This window comes from Mustela erminea, chromosome 13, assembly GCF_009829155.1.
Source record: "Mustela erminea isolate mMusErm1 chromosome 13, mMusErm1.Pri, whole genome shotgun sequence".
In the NCBI taxonomy this organism is placed as follows: Eukaryota; Metazoa; Chordata; class Mammalia; order Carnivora; family Mustelidae; genus Mustela; species Mustela erminea.
In genome coordinates, this window is record NC_045626.1 from 52,023,720 (window position 1) to 52,043,558 (window position 19,839).

The 19,839-nt window shown below is 34.9% G+C and overlaps 1 protein-coding gene across 4 annotated transcripts in view; it reads left to right on the forward strand.

The window, feature by feature from the left end:
- SMCHD1 (structural maintenance of chromosomes flexible hinge domain containing 1) overlaps positions 1 to 19,839 on the forward strand; it is a 146,862-nt gene that overhangs the window by 102,950 nt on the left and 24,073 nt on the right. For 3 of the 4 annotated variants that reach the window (XM_032309219.1, XM_032309220.1, XM_032309221.1), the window contains 8 exons: positions 272 to 424; positions 5,453 to 5,579; positions 5,742 to 5,861; positions 7,409 to 7,494; positions 8,091 to 8,213; positions 11,859 to 12,049; positions 15,436 to 15,545; positions 15,808 to 15,878. In XM_032309219.1, the coding sequence (XP_032165110.1) occupies positions 272 to 424; positions 5,453 to 5,579; positions 5,742 to 5,861; positions 7,409 to 7,494; positions 8,091 to 8,213; positions 11,859 to 12,049; positions 15,436 to 15,545; positions 15,808 to 15,878 (981 nt within the window). The remainder of the gene's footprint in view (positions 1 to 271; positions 425 to 5,452; positions 5,580 to 5,741; positions 5,862 to 7,408; positions 7,495 to 8,090; positions 8,214 to 11,858; positions 12,050 to 15,435; positions 15,546 to 15,807; positions 15,879 to 19,839) is intronic. The other variant, XR_004277866.1, reaches the window with a different exon arrangement.

The following is a 19,839-nucleotide window of genomic DNA, read 5'->3' on the forward strand; positions in this document are numbered from 1 at the left end:
AATAGATGCTAAGAGTATGTAACAAGGTGGAATTTTAAAATGGGAGTCCTTTTGATACAGAAAATTATAAGTCATTATATTAGATGGAAGCCTGGGATTATTTCCTGCCCTTGGAGCTCTTAATCTGAGAACTGAATTCTGTGCTTGGAAATAAGAATGACCAGGATAATTGAATATTTAGGGCTTATATTGTATTTTCTGATATGATCATGTCCTTTTCTGGATTTAATCTTCTTGTTCTTCTAATTAGTTTTTTATTGTTTACTTGAAGGATAACTATAACAATCATACTGGAATTGATTTGGTTGGCACTGTAGTAGCTACCATTAAAGGTTCTAATGAGGAAGATACGGATACACCACTGTTTATCGGGAAAGTGAGAACACTCGAATTTCCCTTTGTGAAAGGTTCAGCTGAAATTACGGTAATTTTTACATCTTCTAATAGATAATATTACTGTATTTAATACTTTAAACCACAGTATTATAATACCTATTCTTTTGTATGTATAACTATGAAAATATTCTAAGTTACCATTAAATTAGAAAGTGAGTGGAAATACTTTGTGATTTTGCTGTAAACTCTTACAAATTAAACCCCCGGGATTATTATTACTTTGAGCAAGAACCTCTTTTTCCCTGTGGATGATTGTTCTCTCTGTAATGATTTTTAGCTTCAGTGATAATACATTCATGTATTCATATATTTAAAAGTTACCATTCTGTGGATAGAAACAGAATATAACTTAGCCTGGGTAAAATGTATACATAAAGAGAAAAAATTAACAAAACAGCTTATCTTTGTTACTCTTTTTTTTCAAAATGGAAATTTTTACTTGTATAAAAAATACACAGCGCAAACACTTAAAAAACAATCACTATTTTATCACCCTTCAGAGGTAATGATTAGCAATTTAGTTATTTTCCAGACTTTTATGTATATACACAAATACTGCATGGATACCCTGTGTGTATATGATTTATATACATGGGTGGGATGTAAAATATTAATATACTAGAACTCTGCTCTTATAAAAATTTTATTTAACACATCTTTGATGTCTTTATCAGTATGTATAAACCTACATCATTGTATTGATGATCATAATTTATTTGATCAATCCTAAGTGGAAATTTAGTTTCTTTCCAAAACTTGTTTTTACCAATAGTGCTTTTCATCAGGTTTCTTCTTGTGTGTATCCTTTTGCATGTCTGATTGTTTCCTTAAGAAATTACGAGAGGGGTGCCTGGGTGACTCAGTGGGTTTAGCCTCTGCCTTCAGCTCAGGTCATGATCTCGGGGTCCTGGGATTGAGTCCTGCGTCAGGGTCTCTGCTCAGCAGGGAGCCTGCTTCCTCCTCTATCTCTCTGCCTGCCTCTCTGCCTACTTGTGATCTCTCTCAAATAAATAAAATCTTAAAAAAAAAAAAAAATTACTAGAAGTAGAATTGGTGGCGAGATATGTTCATTTTAAGCCTTCTGGTAGTTAGTTATTGCCAATTGCTGTTCAATTTTTATTCCCACCAGAAATATGTGTGTTGTCTGACATAATGTTACCAACCCTAAATATGAATGATTTTTGGAATTCTAACCCAAGTTGCCTATATTTCAAAAAATACTTTTTTACTAGTAAGGTTGAACATTGTTCCTATTCTTAATCTTTTTAGGATTGTCCCTTGGTGCTTTTTCTTTTGTAATGTTCATCATTTTCTTAAATTTTATATTAAAGATATTCATGCTCTTTTGTATATAATTACATTTTCCTGAGTTTGTCCTTTAGATTTTAGCTTTGTTTATATTGGAGTTGAGGGAGGATTGAATTCACAGTTCCTGCCCTAGTATTCTTACGCCTTTAATCTTTGATTTGTCTGGATTTTATTTTTGCATTTTTTTTCAAATTCACTAACCTAATCTCTTGGTATTATTTATTGAATAATTATCCATTTTATTAATTTGAAGTGTCACCTTTTTTTTTTATTGTCATTATTCATCTTTATATCTAAACCAGTGCCAATACCGCATTGTTTTAATAACATTAGGCTTACAGTTGGGGAGCCTGACAGCTTGTACCTGCCTTACAGTAGATGTGTTGGTTGGTCTATCAGTGAGAGACCATTACAGTTTTTTTTTAAAGATTTTATTTATTTATTTGGCAGAGAGAGAACGAACACAAGCAGGGGTAATAGCGGCAGAGGGAGAAGCAGGGTCCACTCTAGGAGAGAGCCAAACATGGGGCTTGATCACAGGACCCTGCGATTGACCTGAGCCAAAGGCAGCTGATTAGGCATCTGAGCCACCCAGGCGACTCCCCACCCTTTTTTAAAAGATTTATTTATTCGAGGGAAAGAGCATGGGAAAGAGTCGATGCAGGGAGAGAGAGGGAGAGAGAATCCTCAGACTCCCCACTGAGCACAGAGCCCCCCAAGGTGCTCAAGCCCAGGACCTGAGATCATGACCTGAGCTGCAACCAAGAGTTGGACGCCCAACTGAGTGAGCCATCCAGGCACCCCTACAGCATTTCCTTTTTTTTGTTTGTTTTCTTGTTTTTAATTTAAACTTATTTAATTATATAATGTATTTTTTTCAGGGGTACAGGTCTGATTCGTCAGCCTTATAGAATATCCAGTGCTCATTCTAGCACATTCCCTCCCCAGTGTCCTCTACCCCCAATGTTTTTATCTCACTTAGTTTAGTTTCCAGTATTTAAAGTTATAGAGTTTTTAACGTAACAGTCTGCATTTCTGATGTATTTGGAGAATTCTAAAAACCTGGCAATACTAGACCATGATTCTTTTACGACAGAAAGATTTTCCGGTCATTTGTATTCATGTCACTTCTTTTCATCTCTTGACACTGAGGGCCAAGTGCCATTTGTTACTTGTTTTCACACTGTTCCTTCACTTTTATTACAGTAGAGAGTAAAGGGAAATTTTATTGTACCCTAACAAAAATTAGGTAATGAAAGCCACATGTTGAACAAAGACAAAGGGAGACATGTTAAACGTGCAAAAGTAAGTTTGTGTTGGAAGATTACACCTAGCCTACCCTACCTTTGTCCTGTTTCCTCGGCACTTCCCCTGATCCCGGCCCCATGTAGACATTTGAAATTGCTACCCCCAGCTATATACATTTGTGAAGTTAAGATGGTGACTTAAACTGTTTCCTTGCACCTGCATGTAGAATCAAGGCTTTGTGTCATACATATGAATTTCCACTAGAGGTTCCTAATACCACACTGAATATCAAGCAGAAAACAGTCCTCCTTGGCTTCTGACTCATACATTGATTTAGTAAGTCTAGGTTAGGGCTCTGGGCTCTTATTTATCAAGCAGGTAATTCTCAACAATATGAACATTTAGGAAATATTGGCTCAGGACATAATATGTTCCATGTTTGCTTGAAAAGAATGTGTACTGTTTTCTTTAAGTTATAATCTAAACTTACTGTTCAAGTTTGTTAACTATTTTCAGATTCTCTATATTATTTGCTTACTTAGATCTGGAAATTTCTAAAAAAGGTGCCTCAGTTTTATTCTGCTATGTATTTGTTCATTTCTCATATTCCAAATTCCCATTTGTGCTTGGATCCGATTATGGACTCCAGTTCTTTTTATTTCTTTCATGTTTCTTCTTGGTAAGTTATGCATCAGAAATTGCAAAGTATAAACCTCTGAAATAAGAAAGGCCTCCTTAAACAAGACATAAAGGAAAAGATTTTATATTTAACTACATAAAAATTTAAAACTTTTATTATAACCATATCTTAAACAGATTTAAAAGAACAATGGCAATATATTGATAATTATTGACCCTGGATGGTGGGTATGTAGAGAGATTCATTATCTACCACACAATAAAAAAAATATGTTTTTAATTAAGTAGAAATATTGCTATGCCCACACCCCAATATTGGACTAGGTACATTAAACATATTTTTAAATCTCCTAAAGAACTTCCTGCAAATCAATAAGAAAAAAGACAGTTTAGTAGAAAAACAAAGTAATTTTTAAAGTAAAGCATAGAGAAGAATATGAACAAGCAGTTAATAGAAGGGAAAGTATAAAGGACCAGTAAACAAAAAGCATGCCCTTAGTACCAATCAGGGAAGTGCTAGTTTAAATGACTGGTTCCTTTTAATCCATTTTGGGATTAAAAAACTTGGGGGAAAAGAACTTGATAATGAACTGTTGGCCAGCTTCAGGGAAACTAGATAGTCTTACACACTAATGATGAGAAGATAAATTGACAGATTTTTTGAAGGGAAATTTGATATTACCTATTAAAATAAACTGTTTTTGATGAGTCCTTTTCTCATTATTCTAGGAAACACCCAGAGAAATACTGAAAGATACTTTCTCTGCTATATAAATAGTAGTTAAAATTTTTTAAGCAATTTTAAGTGAAAGGATATAGTACCATCTACTTATACTGTGCATAAATTTTACAAATTGGTATCTAAACATTCACCTGCATTGATCAACAAATTGGATTGATTTCTGGTAGCAAACTGCTGAACTATAAAGTGTACATTTTAAAAATGTGAACAGTATTTTATTTTTAATGTGTTTATATTCATGTAAATACATTGAAAATAGCTTTCAGAAACTTAAGTGTGATTGCAGTTTGGTTTAATGGTGGACTTGTAGTCTGTATTTCTTGGAAAGAAAAGAATTGTTATCTGTAATTTATAATTTCATTTCATGAATTGTCCTACAGTGTTTTATGGATTTCAATTGTTAAAAAAATTCTACTTCTCTATCTATGATTTGTACTGGTCTAAAAAATAAAATAGCTAGTATCTATTATTTTCTGTAAAGAATGTTAAAATAATTTAGGATGTAAATATATTCGTATTATTTACTTGTTACATGCTGTGGTCTTAAGCTAAATTGTATTAAAAGTGTTTTGTTTGTGCATTAATGAAGACAATACATTTTAAAAAAAAAAAAGTCTTTGGAGCTTTGGTCACCTGGGACTCGTGGGTCTACTTCCATGGTAACAGCTGTAACTTAAACTCAGCATTGGGCTTTGGGCATGTCTTTGTGATTGTTTTTATAACTTTTATGCCATAAGGTGTTTCAGCACTTCTTCAACTTCTTAAAGGTTGGCATCAAAAAGACTGCAGGTCAAGATCGTAAGTGGCCATTGATACTTCTGCTCCAAAGGAAAAGATACTTTTTTAAAAAAATAATTGTCTATTACATATAATTTTTGTATAATCTATTCATTGATAAGATCATTTGGCTTTCAAACCAATACCAAGAGGTAAGGTTTTGTGTTTTAGGTGGTTCTGATGTTTTAATGAATGTTAATGAATCTTAAGGATCAGTCAATGCCTATTGTCTTTGAAATTTACCACTTAACTTGGAAACATACAATGAGATACATAACATTTATATGTTGACAAATACTATTTTAAATCTTGTTTTCCCTAACTGCTCTTTTCTTTTTACAGAATCTAGTGCTGGCAGAAAATAGTCCTGGAAGGGATAGTACTGAATATTTTATTATATTTGAGCCTCAGCTACCAGCTCTATCAAGAACATTAGAACCATATATCCTACCGTTTATGTTTTACAATGGTAAGTTTTTAGGAAAATAGAGGATTTTCCTTACGTTTGTGGTACTTTTTTATTTTTGCTTTCCATTAACAGGGTATTTATTAGTTACCTAATCATGATATGACATGCTTTGGAGAGGTCACAATTTTAGAATTGTTTGAATGATCTGAATGTTTTTCTTAGATGTTAAGAAGCAGCAACAAATGGCAGCACTTACAAAAGAAAAGGACCAGTTATCTAAGAATATTACAGTGTATAGAAGTTTATTTGAAGCCAGCAACCAGCTTCTTGATGAAATGAAGTGTAAGTCATTTTGTATTCAAATGTAGTAAAAAATTAGGCTTTGGGAAATGGTAAGACAGAAGATTGAGACCATGAAACCCAAAAATTGTCTACTTTCCTGGACTACAGAAAAACTGCAGAACGCTTCAGTAATGTAAGGAAGTAAGGCAGTAATGATTGCTTATATTCTTTGTCATTTGACCTAATGATGTATTCCATCACTTTAAATAAATTTATATCTTGCTTACCTATAAAAATTTGAGATTTTTTAAATTAGAAATCTCTGTGGAAAATTAAGGCTTTTGACATGATGGTAATGTTTATATCTAATTCCAAGTCCTGGCTGAAGGTATTGAGAGACAGTATTACTGGAGAAATGACATGTAATTTGATTTTCAATTTGAATCATGGGACTATGTGTATTTTACTTAAAATACCTGCAGTATGTCACACTATGGAGCTGTACAGGGCAGCACACACTATATAGAAATATGTGACTTTATTTTTAAGTCAATGCACAATGTTTGTTGCAATTTTTTTTTTAAGATTTTATTTATTTATTTGACAGAGATCACAAGTAGGCATAGAGGCAGGCAGAGAGAGAGAGAGGAGGAAGCAGGCTCCCCGCTGAGCAGAGAGCCGGACGCGGGACTCGATCCCAGGACCCTGAGATCATGACCTGAGCCGAAGGCAGCGGCTTAACCCACTGAGCCACCCAAACTTTATAGACTATTAAAACAAGGCATTGTGGTTTCTTTCTCCATTTGTCAGACTTTTTTTTTTTTGCTATGGTTTTGTCTTTGTGTTAATTACATACTTGAAATTTTGATCTATTAACTGACAAATGTACTGCCTGCCTCAAAGTACTCACTTTTGTATATCCAATGATATTTAGAGGACAGTGGGAACTAAGCAGGATGATGAGATAATACATCAGTAGTAGCACTAAAGATTCTTTTTATAAAGTCCTATTTGGGGGTGCCAGGGTGGCTCAGTGGGTTAAGCCTCTGCCTTCTGCACGGGTCATGATCTCAGAGTCCTGGGATCGAGCCCCACATTGGGCTCTCTGCTCAGCAGGGAGCCTGCTTCCCCCTCTCTCTCTCTGCCTGCCTCTCTGCCTACTTGTGATCTCTGTCTGTCCATTTAAAAAAATAAGTAAATATATATATATATATATATATAAAGTCTTATTTGGTTCTTGTCTCAGACTTAAGCGATTATGTATGTTATATATAGTCATGTGTATTAGGATTAAACAATTTCTCTAAGATTACTTGGAGTTTGCAGTATTAATATATATAATATCTTCCTTAACTACCTTAAAACCAAATTTTGGTTTTATAAAACCACATTTTGTTTCTCATTTTTGTGTATTAGATCCAAATCTTAATTTTAGACTTTTAGTTTCATTTTGAATTTCTAAAATAGTCACTTGGGTTTTTTTACTTTAGCATTACTCATTACAAGGAGAAAAAAACCCAAGAGATTGAAAATATTTTTCAAAAACCATATTTTGGAGATTATTACAAATCGATGTAGGTTTGTTTGTTTTTTGTTTTTAATTTTAGGCCAAGTTGAAGAAGCAAAATTAAAAGAGGCTCAGTTGCAAAATGAACTAAAAACACATAATATTGACATTCCTACAACACAACAGGTATAGTTTCCATGTATATGTGAAATATTTTTCTTAATTAAATTCTAATCCATAATTTTTTTTATCATTCATTTTTTATTTACAGTGTTATGGGCACTTTTGCTTTGAGGGGTTCTAAGACATGTGGATTATAGTCTAGTCACTTACTAGACATTAAAAGGGGCTAACAAAATGATAGAATACTTTTTTCAAAGAAATTACAGTTTGTATTTCTAATGTAATGATCCCAATAAATGAAATTAATAATACACCAAATTGAGAACTTCATTGAAGGGATTTCGTAAGTATATGTGGTGGCAAAGAAAATGAAAGAAAGTGACAATAGAGTTTTTTAAAAACTTAACCTTTTTTACGTGTATAAGGTTGCAAAGAAGTCCTATTGTAGGTTGTGTATTTTCTAACTAAGATAAAGTCAGTAAGGTGAAAGTTTTGCATCCCTATAACCACATTCTTTTAAAGTAATGCCTGTCTAATAACTTTATGTTCTTGAGTTGTCCAAATTATTGATTTTTCTCTGCTGTCATTAGAGACATGTCATTAGGCTGTCTAGTACAGGAGTAATTTACTTGTAGTTAATTTTTCTTTTCAAATTATAGATGCCACACATTGAAGCACTTTTGAAAAGAAAGTTATCAGAACAGGAAGAACTGAGGAAAAAACCGAGAAGATCATGTACTCTTCCAAACTATACTAAAGGCAGTGGAGATGTTTTGGGAAAGGTTTGTGTTTAAGCCTATTAAGAGGCAGTACATTTTATTATGTTGTTTTGTCTAAAATGTGTTTTGAAGTGACATTTCAATAATAATGTCCATTTCTTTGTACTTTTTCATTTTTTCCATAAATTAGTTGTTATTGTTACAGTACCAGGGATTTAGCAGAATTTAAAGCTGAAATGCACAGCTCCATAATTCTTATTTACTGTTGAGGGCTGCGGCAGAAATTAACATGTCTCAGTCCAAGGCTTGTTATCTATTCAGATGCTTTCATGTCATACAACTTTATAGGTAATCAAGACCTTTCCATATGACTCAAATTTCAGTGAGACAACAAAAGAAAAAGATAAGAATTTTTCTGAGTCTTATATTGTTAGAAAGTGAGTTCTGGGATACTCCTAGAATTTAAGAAAAGACAACAATGAATAAAAAACTTCATACATATTTACTTCCAAAAGAGTACCATTCTTTCTTTAATTCTTTGCTTCTCTGGTTTTACCTTCTGTCAAATGGATTGTATTTTCATTTTTATCTTAATGATTATTCAATCCTGAACATTCTATTTTGTAGAAAGTGTTTTGGGTTTGGTTTTTTTTTTTACAATTTTATTTACCTACATAACATAGTAAGAGAGAGAAAGCAAGCACAAGCAGGGGGAGGGGCAGAAGGAGAAGGAGGGCCCCTGCTGAGCAGAAAGCCTGATGTGGGGCTCTCTTCCAGGACCCTGGTATCATGACCTTAGCCGAAGGCAGACGCTTAGTGACTGAGTCACCCAGGCACCCCTAGAAAGTGTTTCCTATAGGTGTCCCCAGCACCAGTTTTTGATGGTATTAAGATTTGTGGTATTATATGTATCTGTGTTTTACTTCTTAAACTTTTCCATAATATACATTTCCCCTTTCTGCTTTTACCTCTGTTTTAAAACTGAGGAAACTGAAACCGAGGTACAGAAAGATTTGAAAAAACTCGCTCAAGATTACATAGCAAGCAAGTAAATGGCAGAGTGCAGACTCAAACTCAGGCAATCTGATTCCAAAGTCTGATTGTTAATCACTGTTCTTTATGGCTATGTACATACTACTTTTATAACCACTATATGAGTTTTTTAGTGTTTCTAGTTTTTGCATGAGGATATTGAAATTCAGAGAACTTAATTGTCAATATATAGTTAGTAAGGGGCAGAACTTAGATGTAAACCAAGGTTTCCCTGACTCCAGAGTCTGTTGTAGTTTCTTTATAAGTGGCTCCCTAACATCACAAACCAATTACACAGTAAAAATAGAGGAAACTGGTTACTCTAAAAGTGTGTAGCCATGTTAAAGATCGAAACCATGTTGCATTATTTTTTAAACCCCAAATATGAAAATTGAAAAATTAAGATGTAAATTTATAAATTGAAAAACAAGATTCTGATTTGTATTTTTTAAAATTGTTTTTCCTCGGACCAATTTTAAGAATTTACAGAAAGAAGCAGTCTTTATAAAAGAAGCAGTCCTACTATTTAAGCATATAGATATCTCTAGTTAGCCTGCTTTTAGGTACTGACATTCCACTTTCAGTGTTTATTTGATGCAAAATTCTTAATAGGTAAGATTTTACCAAAGTATAAAATAAATTTTAGCAGAAGAAATATATTTTAAAGTCTTCCCTTTTAAAAATCTGGGGGAAATCTTTGAAATCTCATTTTATGTAGGTTCTCCTCTGTCCTCTCAGAGTACGAGCCCTCTCCTTACCATCAAGAGAAAGTTTTCCACTCCCTTCAAATCATGCTTAATCTTCATTGATTCCTCTTTTAAAAAATTCTTCCTGGTATTTATTCTAAAACTAGAATAAATAATTGTGGAATGTAGTAAGGGACAAGAGGAGGTTTCCACTAGACTATATAATTTGTTTTGCTTTTATTTTTATAATTGTGAATCTACCTTGGATGTTTTAGTCTTGCCCTCCTTAATTCCAAATACCTTGAAATCCCGTCTGTATTTCTGTCATTTAATTGCCATTAATCTCCTATCCCTGAGGAAACATTCATAACATCCATAAAAAATGGCTAGGGTAGGCTCAAAGAAGCTGAAAAGGTAGTAAAGACTTGAATGAACAGAACATTGTATATGGTACACAAGTGAAAATAGTGAACTGATGTCTCCTTTCTGAAAAGAAAATACTGTATATATACTTTGTATCACCTGAAAGTTTATGGAGAAAGTATAATGTTAGGGAGCCTAGTGAGTGCATCCACTCACAGCTTTACTTAGATATAATTACCCTATGAGCCGCCAGGGTGGCTCAGTTGGTTAAGCATCTGACTCTTGATTTTAGCTCAGGTCATGATCTGGGGGTTGTGAGATAAAGCCGTGTTGAGTGGAAAGTCTACTTGGGATTCTCCCTCTTCCTTTACCCCCCTCCCCCCTCCCCGTGCATGTGCATGCACACTTTCTCTCTGTCTGAAAATAGATAAATAAATCTTAAAAAAGGAAATGAACTTATTTATAAGATTATAAAGATTATAAAGATTAGTGTACTAAAGATTATAAAGATTGGTGTACTTGTGAACAACCACAAAGGGGATAAATGTCCTAGCACTTGTGGTCACATGTAAAATGAGATCAATCACTTTGATTTGCCTCTTTTAATCCTTCCTCTGCTGGAACACTTTTTTCATCTTAATTTACATGTACTAGTTTCTTTGCTTGTCTCTCTTTTTACCTTTATTCCACTAACATTTAGATAATTGAAATACAAGAGTAGACATTGTGATGTTTCCAACAGTGACATATTTTCATTGCTAGGGCAGGTTTTTGCAAAATGGACAGTTAAAAATAAAGGATAAATGTAACTATACCAGTATAGTAAATGAGGTTTTGATTGGCCTCAAAATTTCAATCTTGTTAGACTTTGAGCAAGAATGCTTGTGACCGGGGCACCTGGGTGGGCTCAGCGGGTTAAGCCTCTGCTTAGGTTATGATCTCAGGGTCCTGGTCATGATCTCAGGGTCCTGGGATCAAGCCCCACATGGGGTTCTCTGCTCAGCAGGGAGCCTGCTTCTGATCTCTGTCAAATAAATAAATAAAATCTTTAAAAAAAAAAAATAAAGAATGCTTGTGACTAAAGTATTTGTAAATAGGAGAGTGGCTGCCCACCCTGAGTTTCTGTGTGTTCTTACAAGCAGAATATGGTTCTTATTTGTCATTTGTTTTTGGAAAGAAATACTGTAATATTGGAGTAAGATATCTATTTAGAAAGGTATGATATATAACTGTATTTTTAATTGAATCTTAATCTTCTGTCTATTGTATGTGTATATTATTTAAATGTATTTTATGGTTACTTTATCAATTAAGACATAGTTCAATAGTAGACCTCTCAACTATGAAAAATATACATCATCAACTAGCCGATAACATTCTAAATATTTTTACATGCTCATTTCTAAAATTTACAGGAGTTTAATTTGTAGAAGAGTTTTTCCAAAATTTAATAGCAGAATAGACGTTTACTATTCAAGCCAGTATGTTTCTACAGCTTGAGAATTTCTTGTTAATTCATGTATTTCAGAAAAGTTTTTGCTGTTTAGATGTGGGCTTTTAAGATACTTAATATCAAATTTTTATATATATAAAAGTTTTTTACTTGATTTTTAAAAATGGCTTATAGATTGCACACCTGGCACAAATTGAAGATGATAGAGCTGCAATGGTTATTTCTTGGCATCTGGCAAGTGACATGGACTGTGTTGTCACTCTGACCACTGATGCCGCACGTCGTATCTATGATGAAACCCAAGGTCGTCAGCAGGTGTTGCCCCTGGATTCTATTTATAAGAAGACTCTTCCAGATTGGAAAAGGTTAGGAAAAAAAGTGGGAGTAATTTTTTTCTGAAATATCTTTTTCTTTTTTTAAAATTTATTTTTATTGTGTTCAGTTAGCCAGCATATAGTACATCATTATTTTTTGATACAGTATTCAGTGATTTATTAGTTACATATAACACCCAGTGCTCATCACAACACATGCCCTCCTTAATGCCCATCACTCCTGTTTGCTAATCCTTCCACACCCTTCCCCTCTGAAACCCTCAGTTTGTTTCCCGGGTTCCACAGTCTTTCATGGTTCATTTCCCTGTCTGATTTCTCCCCCTTCAGATTTCCCTCCCTTCCCCTACGGTCCTCCATGCTATTCCTTCTGTTCCACATATGAGTGAAACCGTATGATAATTGTCTTTCTCTGCTTGACTTACTTCACTTAGCATAATTCCTTCCAGTCCCATCCATGTTGATGCAAATGGTGGGTATTCATCCTGTCTGATGGCTAAGTAATATTCCGTTGTAGATATGGACCACATCTTCATTTATCCATTCATCTGTTGAAGGGCATCTCTGCTCTTTCCACAGTTTGGCTAGCTGCTGCTATGAACATTGGGGTGCATGTGTCCCTTCTTTTCACTACATCTCTGTCTTTGGGGTAAATACCTAGTACTGTAATTGCTGGGTCATAGTGTAGCTCTATTTTTAAATATATTGAGGAATCTCCATACTGTTTTCTGGAGTGGCTACCAGCATGCATTCTCATCAGTAGTGTAAGAGGGTTCCCCTTTCTCTAGATTCTCACCAACATTTGTTGTTTCCTGTTTTGTTAATTTTTGCCATTCCAACTGGTGTAAGGTGGTATCTCGTTGTGGTTTTGATTTGTATTTCCCTGATGGCTAGTGATGTTGAGCATTTTTTCATGTTGTCTGTTAGCCATTTGTATGTCGTCTGTTAACAAAGTGCTTAATTTTAAAATGGCTTCTATAAAGGGGAACCCTCCTGCACTGTTGGTGGGAATGCAAGGTGGTGCAGCCACTCTGGAAAACAGCATGGAGGTTCCTCAGAAAGTTGAAAATAGAGCTACCCTATGACCCAGCAATCGCACTACTGGGTATTTACCCTAAAGATATGAATGTAGTGATCCGAAGGGGCATGTGCACCCAAATGTTTATAGCAGCAATGTCCACAATAACCAAACCTAGCTGTCCATCAACAGATAAATGGGTAAAGAAGATATGGTCTGTATATACAATGGAATACTATGCAGCCATCAAAAGAAAGGAAATCTTGCCATTTGCAACGACATAGACGGTATTATGCTGAGTGAAATAAGTCAGTCAGAGAAAGACAATTATATGATCTCCCTGATACGAGGAATTTGAGAGGCAAAGTGGGGGGTTTGGGATGTAGAGAAGGAAAAAATGGGATGGGATTGGGAAGGAGACAAACTATGAGAGACTCTTAATCTCACAAAACAAACTGAGGGTTGCCGGGGGGAGGGGAGTAAGGAGAGGGTGGTTCGGTTATGGACATTGGGGAGGGTATATGCTATGGTGAGTGCTGGGAACTGTCTAAGCCTAACGATTCACAGACCTGTACTCCTGGGGCTAATAATACATTATATGTTAATTTTTAAAAAGATAATAAAATGGTTTCTATAAAAGATGCTTAAAACTGAGCAGTGAGTCAAATTATCTATATTATTTTTATCTTCATTACAAATGTGTGTACTTCATTAAGGTGGGTATTTCAGTGTATTTACTCATATATGCTGGCTGTGTTTTAATTTGCCAAGTAAATGTTATTTGTATACAAAGTTAACACAGGCACATACAAACCCAAAGCAAATTTTTGGCTTTTACAATGGGAAAGAGATCTGTATCATTGATGAAATATGAAACTCCTTTAATTGGAGTAAGAGTATAGATGCATGTGTTTTTTCCCGTTTATATCCTGGGAAGTAAGCTGTCATCATTTAGGTAGAGAAGGAACTGCTAGTAAGTTGAAATGTAAGAGACTATCTAGTTAGAATGTTTTCTTATTTTAATATAAATCTGGTTTCTTTAAGTAATTATTTCCTCATTCACTTTTTAAAATGTTTTTAGGGAATAAGCATGCAAACCAATTAGGCATTTTTTATCCAAATTTAAAAGTATTTTATGTATAGTCTGATTTTGACCTTTAAAGACTGAAAGGAAATGGTTAACAAAACAAAAAAATAAAATGTAGAACAGTATTAATTGATAATTTTCTCAGACTCTTAAAGTTTTATAGGTGGGTAGGGACTTAAGGAGAAAAGGAACTCTAATATATTAAAGAGTCTACTGTGTTAGTAAACTAACATGTATATCGTTTTGTAATCTAAAAATAGTTTGAGGGAATAACCAGAATTTGAACTCAAATATTTATGCTTCTAAAATCTCCCACCTGCTACTGGTCACTACCCATTTTAAACAACACAGGAAATCCAGTCAGATCATAATTGCTGTGTTCATTAAGAGTAATACTTTTTTTGTAATAATTTTTCACTTTAGGAGGGCTTCTTTTATCAGTTGAATCCATGAAGACCAAGTTAAATATCTTTGATTTAGGGAAAGTCTGGATTTGGTATTTAGTGCTAATGTTTGCACTAGAAACTAGTTATCCTTTCTGTTCCGGGTATTGTGGCTCTTAGTGGGATTGAGTTAACTGGCTCCTGGAGCCACCCTTACCCTCTAGCACCCCTATTTTCAAGGTGTGGGAAAAGCTCCGCCATGTGGAAGGGAAACGTTGTGACACACTAGTCGGCCGCCGCCTCTTGAAACCCACTGTTGTCTCTAGGCTTCAGTTGTCATTCTATATTCTGTGGGAAGGGACAGGGAGCCAGAGTACCTCATTTACTTCCCTCACATGGGTCTCTGTGTTGACCTTGCTTGCCTCGTCCCTGTCCATGCTAGGGCCACTCTCCACATGAGGTAGTCATTTTATTGGCACCCGCATTTAGGGCCAGCTTTAGAGGCTGCTTTTCTTTTTTCCCTTGTCAAACTCAACAGCAGTTAGTTTGATTTTAGTAGGACAGATAAAACCAGGTAGGTATTCTTATATAGTAAATATTCTCATTTTGAAGGGCATAATAGTTAATCATTTAAGAGTGTTACTTATGGATGGGTAATTGATTTTTTAATTAGAAATATATATTTGTTTTAGGGGTGCCTGGGTGGCTCAGTGGGTTAGAGCCTCTGCCTTTGGCTCAGGTCATGATCCCAGGGTCCTGGGATCGAGCCCCACATTGGGCTCTCTGCTCAGCAGGAAGCCTGCTTCCTCCTCCCTCTCTGCCTGCCTCTCTGCCTACTTGTTATCTCCATCTGTCAAATAAATAAATAAAATCTTTAAAAATATATATATATATTTGTTTTAATATATTTTTAAAATTTCTTTTCATTCAGACCTCTACCTCATTACCGAAACGGAAGATTGTATTTTAAACCCATTGGAGATCCAGTCTTTGCTCGAGATTTGTTAACATTTCCAGATAATGTAGAGCATTGTGAAACAGGTAAAGGAAATTATGATGACTTTCTAATACAGATGTTACACTTACAATCCAAATATGCAAATTACTGGTTATGGAAATTTATGTTCTTATTTATTTTATGTTATAGTTTTATTGATATTTTAATCTCTTATTTTTTCTTGTTAGAGAAAAGTATTGAAATAAAATTCTAATGTTACCATTCTAAGAAAATTTTGTAATATGTTAATATTTTAATATGACCAAAGAAGATGTCATAATTTTTTAAATTTATTGTATTTTTTAGTGTTTGGTATGCTGTTAGGAGACACCATTATTTTGGATAATTTGGATGCTGCCAATCATTATAGAAAAGAGGTATGTATTTGAATTTTTTTTTTTATTTTGTAGCTCTAATTTTAATATGTATTTTTAAAGTTTAACAAGTTCAGGCCCTATTTTGAAATAATTTTATGATAATATTCAGATGACTAACCTTGTCAAAACCAATTTACATCCTACAGATTGACAAGCACTATAAAACTGGGCACAATATGGGAATGAATGGGCCCAGAAAAAATTTAAATGAGACATGTTTTTGGGATTTGAAATTATCTAAAACTCCAGGCCAGTTGATCTGCTTTTGTTGATGTTATTGGAAAAAGATTATTCTCAGATAATATTGTGGAAATGTAGTTTGGTATAACCCTTACTTATTAGTTGTTAGGGCTGCTATGACAGAGTACCACAGACTAAGTAGCTTAAATAATAGAAATTGATGGCCTCGTATTTCCAGAGCCTTGAAATCCAAATTCAAGGTCTGGGCTGGGTTGATTCTTTGTGAGGGCTATGAGGCAAGGATTTGTTCTAGGCCTCTCTTTGGATTGTGGATGGGCATCTTCTCCTTGTGTCTGTTCACATGTATGCCTCTCCAGGTCTCCTTGTTAGATTAGATACCACTTGTTAGATTAGGGCCTAACTTAATGACTTCATTTTAATTTGATTACTTCTGTAAAGACACTATCTATAAATAAGGTCACAATTGGAGGAACTGAGGGGTTAGGACTTCAACATGGGAATTTTGAGGGACAAAATTTAATCCATAACTACTTTGAAGAGCAGTTTGTGATGTAAGTGTTTCAGTTATCTATTGCTGCCTAGCGAACACCACAAAAGTTACTGGCTATAAACGATAACAAAATCTTAGTTCTTAGGTCTCTGTGGTTGTCTCCAAGTAGTGTTAGCTAGTTGCAGTGTTGGCTAGTTACGCTTGGGATGGTGGAAACTCCAAAGTGCCTCACTCACACAGCTGTCAGTTGGTACCAGTTACTTTCTGGGAATTCAGCTGAGTCTAGCCAGAGACTCAGACTCAGGGCTACTGTTCTCACACACACATCCCCTCCCCAGGGGGCTGTGGTATAGTGCCATTAGGAATTTTTTTTAGAAGCTTTTGTCTACCTAAGAGGATCTAGGAAATAGTGCCTTAAATCTGAGGTCTTAACAAAGAGACATCCTTGATTTGATTTGACATTTTACTGGCTGGGCAGTGGGATTTATCTTAGTTCTGAGACTCTCCATTTCTTTTTCAAGAACATTTGGGTCACTGAACAGGCTGGAGATGAAAATCACCCTGCACATTCAGACATAGAAATATTTCCTCAAAATTCTTTTTATTTCCTTTATTATTATTAATTTCCTTGCAATTAGTTCCCATTTTTGTTTATCTCCCATTCCTACTGACCAGTTGATATTGGCTGCTACCTAGGCACTCAGTTGGAGCTATAAGCTGACCAACTTGAGATCTTTCCATGTGAGTCTCTACTTGTCACTGCTTAGGCTTTTTCGATGGCATCTGGTTTTTAAGAAGGGGTGTTCCAAGCAGTTAAGACAGAAGCTGCAGGTCTCTCACATCCTAGCCGTGGAAAAGTAAATTTCACAGTTCAAAATCTGGCTACCCCAGATCCAAAGAGTATGTGGAGAGGTGGGAATACACTCTCTCTTCCCCATGGGAGAAGGAGCAACGAATTTGCAGCCATCTCTATACCATCACAAGGTACTGAAATAGTTTATCTTACAGACACACTCCAACAAGTATGTGGAGATATATGTAAGAATATCAGTGTAGTAAAAGAATTTATAATGGGAAACTTTGGAAATAGTCTTAAATGTTCATCATTTAGGATTGGACAACTCCATTGTAGTAATTTATACAGTAGAGTTTATGTTACTGTTTAAAAAGCATATAATGAATTTCTGTTTTCTAACTAGGAAGGTGTACAAAATACATTTTTTGAAAAGTTTCAAAATTGTGTATAAGATGGTGGGGAGGGGACAGGCAAAATGGATGAAGAGAAGTGGGAAATACACACTTTCATTTATGGACTGAATAAGTCATGAGAATAAAAGACACAGCATAGGAAATATACTATATACTATCACTTATACTATGATAGTTATGTGTGGTAACAGATGTTAGCTACACTTGTGGTGAGCATAGCATAATCTACAGAGATGTGGGATCACTATATTGTGATATAACAGAAAGTAATGTAACATTATGTGTAACCTATAAAATTTTTAACTTAAAAATATATGAGTTTATGTACTTTAAACAGACTGGAAAAATATGTTGTATACTGTTGGATATACTAAGGGTTATCACTTCTGTACTACTTATAAAAAAAGAAATCTACTCCAAAGGGGGAGACTTTTAGAGGGCTGTTCTAGAGGTTGAATAAAATAATACATATAAAGCATTAAGCAAAGAGTCTGGAATATGGTAAAATTTCAGTAAAGGAACGTTATCTCTCTATCTGAGATCCAGGGTTCTTGAATTCTTTAATACATAAGAAGTATTACATTTAATAAGTGTAGTGTTAGGAGCTTGGAATTACTAGGTGATAAACGTGTGAAAAACATAGGCTTGCAAATTAACTGAAAGTGAGTAAGAATGTTTGTCGTTATGTAAGAGAAGACAGAGACCAGTTTAAAGTATGAGCCAGTTTCTATAAATAGTGTGTTCTAGAATCTTGGATACTTTAGAGATAATATACTCTCACTTTCTAAATGAGAAACTTTAAGCTCAAAATAAAGAATCTGTACCAAATCACACCAACTTATGGTGGAACTAGAACTGTCAGAGAAGGTTTTCTTTGGACCTAACTAAGAGGAAGAAATAAATTTGCCCTGATTTAGAAGAGCTAAATTTGTGAGATTATTGCAAATAATATACCTAATTGAGGAGTAGTATTTGGCATCTTCATGAGTGTTTCCATGGGAACCTAATAATGGCTATAATGTGCTATGCCAGAAAACAGTTGTAGATAGAGAAGCTGCTATATTCTGGTAGTGATTAGCATATTTATATGTCTGAATTATGGAATAGAAACCTTACCCATTAAATGTCATGACAACATGGGATCTGTTAGGAGAGGATGAAAATCTCACTAGTGAGGATAGGATTAACAAATTGAATAATATCTAGAAGATCCTACTTAGTTCGGTCAGTATTTGAACACTTGACTGAGACACAGTGGGTGCTATTTACATGTTGAAAATTGGCTCTCCAGTGAATGGGGTGGTGCGAACCTGATTTGTAGCTTTTGCCCAAGGTGTAAGTCTTCCTATCACAGCTGATTTCCTCCTGCCTATATGCAGCCATTGAATGAGGTGTTTGGGAGAGTAGGCTCTCACTGTGGTCCAGTATTCGCTGGCTCCAGCACACTATTAGGCACAGTACCAGGCACTGAGTGTTATACAGAGATGGACTAGACAACTCAGGAAATTCATGCAGAGATGAACTGAAAGGCTATTTCTGGCTATGTAATGGTAAGATATGGATCTTAATGTCTACAAAAAGATAAGGTTTCTAAGTGATGGTCGAACTGAGAGAGGTAAGTAGAACACTAAAGCCGGGTTTTGGTTAGAAAACATTTGTCAAACTAATTGAAATTGAGCATCAGTTGTCATTCCTTTGAAAGGCTCAGAAGGTAGGAGACAAAACCCAGGGCTTTAACCAGAGTGGGGAATCTGATAAAAGATCCCTTTCCCAGTAAACTGGATCACCCAAAGGGCTAAACTTTAGTGTAAGTTGAACAAAACCTCTGCCATTTCCATTTCAGCTCCCAAGTGCCCCTGGAGATTGCAGGAAAATTTCCTCTTTTGAACCTTGGTGCTAGGAGGAAAAGGGGAAAAATCATCAATATCAATAAATTGGTTTCCTAAAGCATTCATCAATATCAGTAAATTGGCCTTTGTCTGTTTGCAACCTGCATTCATATTACTTGGGGGGTCTGAAAAATTTCAAGGTAAACATTTGGTTTCACATGGTGCTAGACTG